The following is a 9428-nucleotide window of genomic DNA, read 5'->3' on the forward strand; positions in this document are numbered from 1 at the left end:
GGGAGGGGGAATGCTGGGGATGGAGCTCGGTTGCAGAAGGCTTTCCTAACATACAGGATGCCCTGATTTTGATCCCCAGCACAAAAAGGGGGGGGGGGGAGGAGGGGGCAGGGGCGGGAGAGTTGAGAGGGGAGACTAGAGTTGTAGCTCAGTGGTAGAGGGCCCCTAGCTTCAATCCCAAAGGCTCCTTCCCAGTGAACTTTACCATCTGTATCAAAAAAACAAAAAGTACCAAGAACCACTATTTACCTTTCAATGTCTGTCCCTTACCCAAGCAAATTCATGCTTCTCCTATCAACAAACTTAGAGAACTAGGCAAATTTAGAGGGAGCAGAGCCTGACCTATCAGAAAGTGAAAAGACACACAGGAAAAGTTCCTATTACAAAAGAGAGGGAAAAAAAAAGCACACACATATTAAATCACCAATTGCTCATCCTGAAATTTTGAAACACCACTATCAACAAAATTTTATAGTCAACAAAAGGACAAATAAAGCAGTACTGGAGAACAGTAATGAACTGATCAATTAAAGTTACATGTGAAAATCTGGGAAGTGAAGCAACTAACTTCAAATAAACAGCTGCTATATTTGACACATCAAGCCTCACAACTACCTTCTTCCTTCGAATACACAAAAACAGAACACACATGTGCCCTTGTAATCATATTACTAAAAATTAGTCCAAGTTGGCCTTGTTTTAGCCAGAAAGAAACAAGCCTGATTTTAAGCCTGAAATATCTGGTGGTCTAGGCATTATGTGATATTAAATGGCAAGCAGAGAAACCATCACATTAATTATGAGGAAAACTGTCATCCTGCCACTAGCCTCCATATTTTCATTCTACATAAAGTGCTAACCCATGGCCAAAAGTTAAGCACAGGATTGAAGAAAATCAAATCATTATTTTAACAGCTTCTCTCTTTCAAGTCTTTTGTCATAATGTTAAGAATCTCATTATTTTGTTTTACAGTAACAGCAGTCTGCAGTATTTTCATGGGAGTATATATGATCAGCCAAGGCTTCAACTACTCTGTTGATATATTGCCTAGCTCCTAAAAGGCTCCCTATATCCTCAATGTGTAACATGCCATCTTTTAAATGCCTCCAGTCAAAACTTGCCAGACAGCTCTTTCTATTGCAACCACATTATTTCCCTCCCTGGGCCTGCTTCTACCTAATTTATCCCTAATCAGGGGTCATGGTTTCTGGCCAAGATGGCATCCTAGAGTTTCTAAAATACTGTCAATTTTCTAATGTATATAGTTGGATTTCAGAAGGACTTCAGAGTTATAAAACTAGTCTTAGTTTTCCAGAATAATTAGGAAAGTCATAAATGGGAAAGGGATGTAAATAAACAATCCTTTCACAGCTCCTTGTCTTGTTCTGTTAAATAAGCTCTGGAGTCAGGAGCTGTTTCTTGCTGAGCCATTTTAAGATATCAAAAAAGTGTAAAACTGCAATAGTTTAACATGTGCTAAAACTCAGGTGAATCCCAGTCCCACTGGGGGGAAAAAAAAAGAAAGAAAGAAAGAAAAGGAAAACTATGATTGGACACCCTTTTCTTAAAATATAAACCTATTTGTAGGGTATAGCTCAATGGTATAGAACTTGCCTAGCAAGTTTTTGTTTGGTTGGTTGGTTTGGTTTTGTTTTGTTTTTGCAGTGCTGGGGATTGAACCCAATGCCTTATGCATGAGGCAAGCTATATCCCCAGCCCCTGCCTAGCAAGTTTTGAGGCCACTGGTTCTATCAGAGCAGTAAATAAAACCCAAAAAGTAACATGAATCTATTCTTTCATCTCCAGGCAATCTCTTTCCTCTAAAATACAATATGGAGATTTCTCCCTATTAATTAGTTTGAAATAAATTTTTACTAAACTGACCAGACTTGGGAGGGAAAAAGGGTAGTGTTGGGGATAGAGCATGGAGCCTCACACATGCTGGGTGTACATTCTACTACTGAGCTCAACCCCTGCACTGGCTAGAATTATAAAATAACATCCTTTCCCACCTCAAGAGTAGAGATTGACATCCTTTTCAATATCATCAAGGGGAAAGAATATTGGTGTTTAGGATTTAAAAAACCCAACAGGTGGCAAGGCATGCAGGAAAGATATAAGCATGGGTTAAGACAAATCTAGGTTTGAATCTGAGTTTGGTTACTCCTTAGCTGTTTAACCCTCGCCAATCCCACATAACCCCTTTTAAGTCTCAGCTTCTGTTTCAATAAAATAGGTATAACACCCACTTGGATTGGGGATATAACTCAGTGCTGGAGCATTTGCCTAGCATGAGGCCCTGGGTTCCAGCTAAGCATGGCAAAAAAAAAAAAACAACAACCCAGAAACATCCACTTTTCTCAAAATACAGTGTAGATGATGAAAAGAATTGGTAATGTGAAGAACCCAAAACCTAACTTAAGTGTTTTCAATAAAATAAAAAAATAATAGCTGGGGATGTACCTCAGTTGGTAGAATGCTTGCCCCACATGCACAAAGCCCTGGATTCAATCCCCAGCACTACACAAAATAAATAAATAAATAAATATTCTTTAAAAAAACCTATAATCTCTAAAAGAATGATTTGGTAAAAAACTAGAGAATCTTTACTACATGAAACAGAAAAACTACTTCAATAGAAGCTCTTCTGTAAATGCTAGGGACTTTACTGGGCACTTAATTACATAAGAAAACATTCTTCAGGTATTTTTTTCAATTCCCTCCTCCTGTTATTATTTGTTTATATTGCATACTAGGGGTTGAACCCAGTCTCTACCACTAAGAAACATCCCTAGTCTTTTTTCAAATATATTTTTTTAAATGTCATTTTGAGACTGGGTCTCACTAAACTGCTGAGATTGGCCTTGAATTTGTAATCTTCCTGTCTCAGCCTCCCAAGTAGCTGGCATTACAGGCACACACCACTGCACCCGGCTCACTTCCCTGTTCAAATAACTAAACTTGAAGGGGTGTTAATTCAAACCTAGGTCTTTCCAACTCTAAACAGTTAGGTAAGCTGTCTGTGTGGGTTTTTTGTTTTGTTTTGATTTTTTTAGCACATACTGCTTGCTCTCAAACAGTGGTTTCAACTGGAAAGAAGTTAGAAAACATTTTTGTAAACATCATAAATTCCCAAGTAAATACTGATTTTTAGATCATAATTTAGGTTTACCAACTACAGCACCATAATTAATCATTTCAAGAAAGCTGTCCTTACACAGAAACTGTTATTTACAAAATCCAGGTCAAAGATAAGCCTCAGTATTGGCCACCTATGCACACAACACTGTAATACACAACTCAGCTCTGACCAACAACCAAGGCCTACCGGTGAAACTATGCAAAGAGGCCTTGGTGGTACCTGCATTCACATAGGGATTAAGTGCCTGCTGTATAAATAGCAATAAACCCCTGTAAACCAAATTTCACATTTAGTTAGAATTGAGGCTTAAAGTAGTACACAATCTTCCAACTCTTCTGTCATCTAAAAATAATTTATTAGCTCTATAATAGTTATAAGTCCTTACAAACTATAATTTTCAGTCAACTGACCAAAGTCATGAATCATTTACAAAGACTTTAAGCAGAAAACAAAGATATGGGAGTAGTTCTTAAGATCCCATATTAAATCTCAAAGAATATTCCAAAAATTGAACTCCCATAGAGGTGCCATAAATTAAAAAATAATTTACTACAGGGTTTTTTATTTGAGGAACACCTTTTAAAAGTTTGATGAAAGGGAATGAGGTTGTAGCTCAGTGGTATAGCACTTGCCTGGCCCATGTGAGGTACTGGGTTCCATCCTCAGCACCACAAAAAATAAATAAAAATAAAGACATTGTGGGGCTGGGGTTGTGGCTCAGTGAAACAGAGCTTGCCCAGCACATAGGAGGCGCTGGGTTTGATCCTCAGCACCACATAACAATAAATAAATAAAATATTGTGTCCAACTACAACTAAAAATAAAAAATTAAAAAATAAAGGTATCATGCCTGGCGCAGTGGTGCACACCTGTAATCCCAGTGGTTCAGGAGGCTGAGACAGGAGGATCAAGAGGTCAAAGCCAGCATCAACAAAATCAGGTGCTAAGCAACTCGGTGAGACCTTGTCTCTAAATAAAATACAAAAATAGGGCTGGGGATATGGCTCAGTGGTTGAGTGCCCTGGTAACAATCCCTGGTAACAACAACAAAAAAAAAGGTACTGTGTTCATCTATGACAAAAAAAAAAAAAAAAAAAAAAAAAATTTTTAAGTTGTAAAAGCCCTTATCTCCAATAATGCTCACAGCTGACATATGTAATACTTAAGAGTGCCTCATTTCATTAACCCATCCATTGCCCTTTTATGGGGAATTCACGAACCCCAAATAAAGACCTCTTATTTAAAAAGTTATTAGTAATTTCCAGAGCTTTTTCTCCTATCTTTTAAATCATAGCCCCTCAAAAATTATGTTTATCAATTTACAGAAATTGTATTTACACACTTTGCCTTAGAAATATACATCTTCCATATCCTATAAACTCTTGTAATCGTAAAAGAAAACCCTGGTGTCCTTTTATCTACTAACATTAACAGTGCTCACATTTTGTGAAGAAGGGGCAGTAAAGAAGAGAACGCCAAGATACTGTCAAGGCCAGTGGCCTTGCAAAGTTTTCAATCTACTTGTATCTTACAAAATTTACAATCTAGTTGAACCGTCTGTTTTATTTTAAAAGGTGTGGGGGACAGAAAGGGGATTAAGGTGTGAGAAGCTGGGGACATAGCCCAGTGGGAGAGTGCCTGCCTAGCATGCCTGAGACCCTGTGTTCTATTCCCAGCACAGCAAAAAACCACCACCACCAAACCTCCTTTCAACAATTTAGTGGTCATTTTAAACAAAAACAGGTGTAGAGCTGGCAAGGTGGCACAAGCCTGCCCAGTTACTCAGGAGGATCACAAGTTTGAGTACAGCCTCAGCAACTGAAGGAGACAAGGGCTGAGGATATCTTGTAGTTCTGTGGTATCACAAAAAAAGACAGAAATTAAAGAAGGAAAAACATGATCAAAGGACTAAATTTTCTAAGTAATATATCTGCTAAAAGTTATCCCCAATTCCACAAGCTAAATAAACTTGAGAACTGGGAATAAACAACACTGAATTAGGTGGAATTACTAAACGCTGCAGAATTAATACAAACAAGACACAACTTCCATACAGATTTTATCTTAAGAAATGTTAACTACTGAGGCTGGAGGCATAGCTCAGTACTAGATCACTTGCCTAGCATGTGCAGGGTCCTGGGTTCTTTCCCCAGCACCATAAACAAATCAAAAACAAAACAAACAACTAAAAAACTACTGCAAACTATTAAGATAGCAAAAATTTTAAGCAGCCAGAACACAAATACATGGCAGTGTCCTATATACACTTTCAATACCATGCTCATGGCAGACATCATTAATCAACCACATAATGCTTTCCCTAAAACAGGTCTAAATTTCAACATAATCTTCCAGTACAAATGAAGGTAGGCATTATAAACAAATTTGTTGTCTTTGATATTTTTAAAATACTGTTCAAGCAAACTGTGTGAAGGACCAAAAGTTATGTATTTATGGTTTCAGTTTATAATATTTGAGTTGGTTCCCAAAACACAAAATACTCCTAAAATTTTAATCTTTTTTAGCTGGGCATGGAGGTACAAGCCCATAATCCCAGAGACTCTGGAGGAGGAGGCAGGAGGATCACAAGTTTGAGGCCAGCTGAGGCAATTTAGCAGTACCCTATCTAAATATAAAAATGAAAAGAGTTGGAGATAGAGTATCCCTGGGTTCAATCAAAGGAAATAAAACACAAAGTCAATATTTTAAATAGGAAAATACATTAATTAGGAAAATATATTATAATAAAATATATTTTTGAAAAATGTAACCCTATTAATGAGTTTGAGAAAACTATAGTTTTGGCAGCTCATTTTTGACCCATTTGAATCCAGAAAGAGTTCATTTTTTCTGAATACCCTGAAAGTTAAAATCAGAAAGGTCTATTCAACAAGGGATGAAAAATTACTAGTTTGAAAAAAAAAAAAACTACTATAATATTACTCTGTAACTGAGCAAAAGAAAGAAATACTAACTTTGGTCTTACAGTTTAAAAGATCTACAGATTAAAACACTAGAAAGAATATGTGATTTCCGTCCCTTCTTTCCAAGAATAATTTAAGGTAGAAAAGACATCAGAAGACACAAAAAGGAAAAAAAAAAAAAAAAGATTTCTGGAATCTAGAGTCAAGTTATGAGTGAATGACATTTAGCATAAACCAAACCAACAGAAAGGAGTGAATTCTGTATATAGGACATTGTAAAAAGTCCTGTGGAAGAAGAAGAAAGAACTGTTTATCAAGTCCGACAATAAAAAACACCTCTTGTTGAACAGAGAAACCAGGAGGCTTCAGTACCCTGGCCTAATAGCAAGATTCAAATATTAGACATACACAGATAAATGATATCACAATCTAAAGAATAAAAACACCATAAGAGGGCATTTCCCCATCTCAAATCTAACCTTAATTTCTACCAATACTTTTAAACAGTAACTTGCTTGAGAAGCTACCTGTACTGTCCATTAGAGGAAACTTTTAAAATCCTTTTTTAGTAAAGTTCCATATATACGGCCATATTGGCATTTTTCCCCTTTATTTCCTGTTACCTTAAGGACTGAAAACTTTTGTACTCCATTTACTTATTTTAAGTACGAAAGTATAATAAGCATTACTTTCTAGGACCTTTTTTTTCTCCCTAAAACATGACTGAAACCTGAATCATCTGTAAAGACTTGAGACATCCTAAAAATAAATTTGCATCTAATTGTCAGTTCTTTTTAAATTTGGACAGATCACTTATTAAAAAATCAAATTTAGGGCTGGGGGTATAACTCAGTGTTTGAACATTCAAAAAAATAAAATGAATTTAAAATCTGCCTGCATCAACAGACTGCATAAAAAGAAAACATAAGATCAATTTTGCTTCTTGAGACAAACTATCTCAAGTAAAGAAATGACACCAGGAAAGAGTTGACATCTGGGCAGTTATTGGAAAAAGTTTTGGGGACATAAGTAATGCTCATTTAATCTATGATTACAGAATACCTTTTTTCTCAGTGGCTTTAATCTCATTACCAACGCTGAGTTGTAAACGGAGTGCACTTATTACATAGCATGTATTTAGTAAATGGGAAAGCAAATCTAATTCTTATCAAAAAAACGCCTTCACAGAAACAAAGAACTTTAAAATAAGCCATTAAAAGAAACGAATGGGAAGAGCGATCAGGAACACCTCTTTTCCTTTTCCCGTTTGAAGAAAACTAACCATCCCAAAGGCGCACATCCCAGACCCTGGCTCCAGCCTTTAGTAGTGAGGAACCAAACGCGTTAACAACAACACAAATTAAGTTCTTACCTCCTGGATACGCTTCCTGGCCCGCTGAAGCACTTCTTCGTAGCCCTTCTGTCGAAGCTCGCTGAGGCTTTCGTAATACTCCTCAGGATCATCGGTCTCCGTGAAGAGCACCTGAGAGAGGATCTTCCAGCCACAGGTGTCCAGGCCGTGGCCCAGGTAGACCTGGAGCTGGTAACACAGAGTATCGATCTCCTGCTCGGTCATCTCAGGCGCTCCCCCGAACAGCACGGTCCACATGCCGGAGGGTTCCTCGGGGAACACTGGCAGGCATGGCTCCAGCTGCGAGTTCACAGAACACAGCTGCTGGTGCACGGCGCGCAGATCCTGAAAGGAAAAAAGCCCGGCCCAGCTGCACTCTTCAGCCGGAGACTCCGGCTCGGCCGCGGGAGGCGGCTGCTCCGCGTCGGAGAGCGCCAGGGGCGTCTCGTCTTCCCTAACCATTTCCAGGACTTCGATCTCCTCGGAGACCGCCCCGGAGGCGCTCACAACTCGCACAGAGGACACCGGGGCCTCCTTGGGCGCCGGTTGGGTAGCAGTGGCGGACCCTGCCGCATCTCTGGCTTCCACTCCTTTTCGGACCGGGCTGGGCTTGGCCCGCGCAGGGCTCCTGAGAAGACTCTCCGCTCCTCTGCCGGCCGGGCTCCGCTGCGGCGGGTCCCCCCGAAGACAGCGCGCGCTCCGCGGAGAGCCTCCCTCCGCCCAGGTCGGACTCCTCCGGGACCCAGGGCTCCGGACTGGAGTCGCAGAGCCGGTGGCCTCAGGCCGTCCCTTGCCCACCGGGCTGCCTGGCCCGCGAGTCCCGTCAGACACGGGTGCGCCAGCCTCGGCACCCCCTCGAGTCCCCGCCTGTTCCCGGGAGCCGCTCCTCTGCCTCTGGGCTGTCCGGTTGTGGCAGGTTATGGCAAACTTGCCTTCGATCTCGTTCCAGGCCACAATGAAGACGAACTTGTGCTTCTCGCGCTCATCGAACACATGGGGCCGCACAGCCACCCAGTCCGACTCGAGCGTCTCCTCCAGAGCGAAAGACATGGTGGCTGTGGCGCCCGGCCGCGGGGGAGGGCCGACGGCCCTACCCGCCTGAAGTCTCGGCGGCTGGCTGCACCGCGCCCCCTGCTCACCCTCTCCGGGCGCCTTCAGCCATCTTAGCGCACCGGCCGGCTCTCTGCGCTCGCTCGGCCGCCCCTCCGCACTCGAACCGCCGAGCTCCTTTGTGGTGCGGCTCGCAGGAGAGACAATACGCGTCCCCGGAGCAGGTAGTTCACATGGTCACGTGCGGCCGGATCTGTTTACAAGCCCGGCGCTGCGGCAGCGCCTCGCGGCTGCCCGGCCGCCCCCCGCGCGAGGCCGCGGAGCTGCGTCTACAGCACTCCGGAGACGAGAAGCCGGCGCTGCAGGGCCGGGCCGGGCCGGCGGGCTGTGTATCACCGCCGCTCGCCGGGGCCGATCTCCCCGCCCCTGCTCTTCTTCCTGCCCACCGAGCGGAGCCGGCCTCACTGTAGACGCGTCTCCTAAACTATGCGCCTCAGCATCGCCACAATGTTGCCATTAAGCTGCTGACGTCGGCGGCTCCACGAGGGACGTAAACACGGGCACGTGCCGCACGCTGGTGACGCGGCGGCGGCGGCGGCGGCGGAGCGCGCGCGCCGCCCCGCCCCTCCGCGTCCCCCAGCGCTGCCAGTGAGCGGCCGCGCTCCCGACTCTTAGTTTCTTTCCGCTTAGCCCCTCCTTCCGGGGGTCGGAGCCTGCACCCTGCAAGCTCCCGGCACCGTGAGAATCGAAGGTGTGCCCGGTGGCACAGGTGGCCTCCAAACCCAAGGGAAAGGAGAAAAGGTGGAGGAACTGAGATATTTAGAACTCCAGGCAAAGGGACCCTCACGTGTAAATCTGACTTCATGCGCTCTGTGGGAATCAAATAGACAACTATGTTCAGAAAGAAACACCCTTTTACAATATAGGAACTATGTGCTATGGGTTTATGGGGTTCCTCCA

At 42.8% G+C, this 9428-nt stretch overlaps 1 protein-coding gene across 1 annotated transcript in view; it reads right to left on the minus strand.

The window, feature by feature from the left end:
* The window catches only part of JMY (junction mediating and regulatory protein, p53 cofactor), an 82755-nt gene extending 74285 nt beyond the window's left edge, over positions 1-8470 (minus strand). The window contains exon 1 of the mRNA XM_081293406.1: positions 7440-8470. Coding sequence (XP_081149532.1) covers positions 7440-8468 — 1029 coding nt within the window. The 5' untranslated portion in view covers positions 8469-8470. The remainder of the gene's footprint in view (positions 1-7439) is intronic.
* Between the last annotated feature and the right edge of the window lie 958 nt (positions 8471-9428).

Source organism: Spermophilus citellus (genome assembly GCF_964194105.1).
Source record: "Spermophilus citellus genome assembly, chromosome: 1".
Taxonomy (NCBI): domain Eukaryota; kingdom Metazoa; phylum Chordata; class Mammalia; order Rodentia; family Sciuridae; genus Spermophilus; species Spermophilus citellus.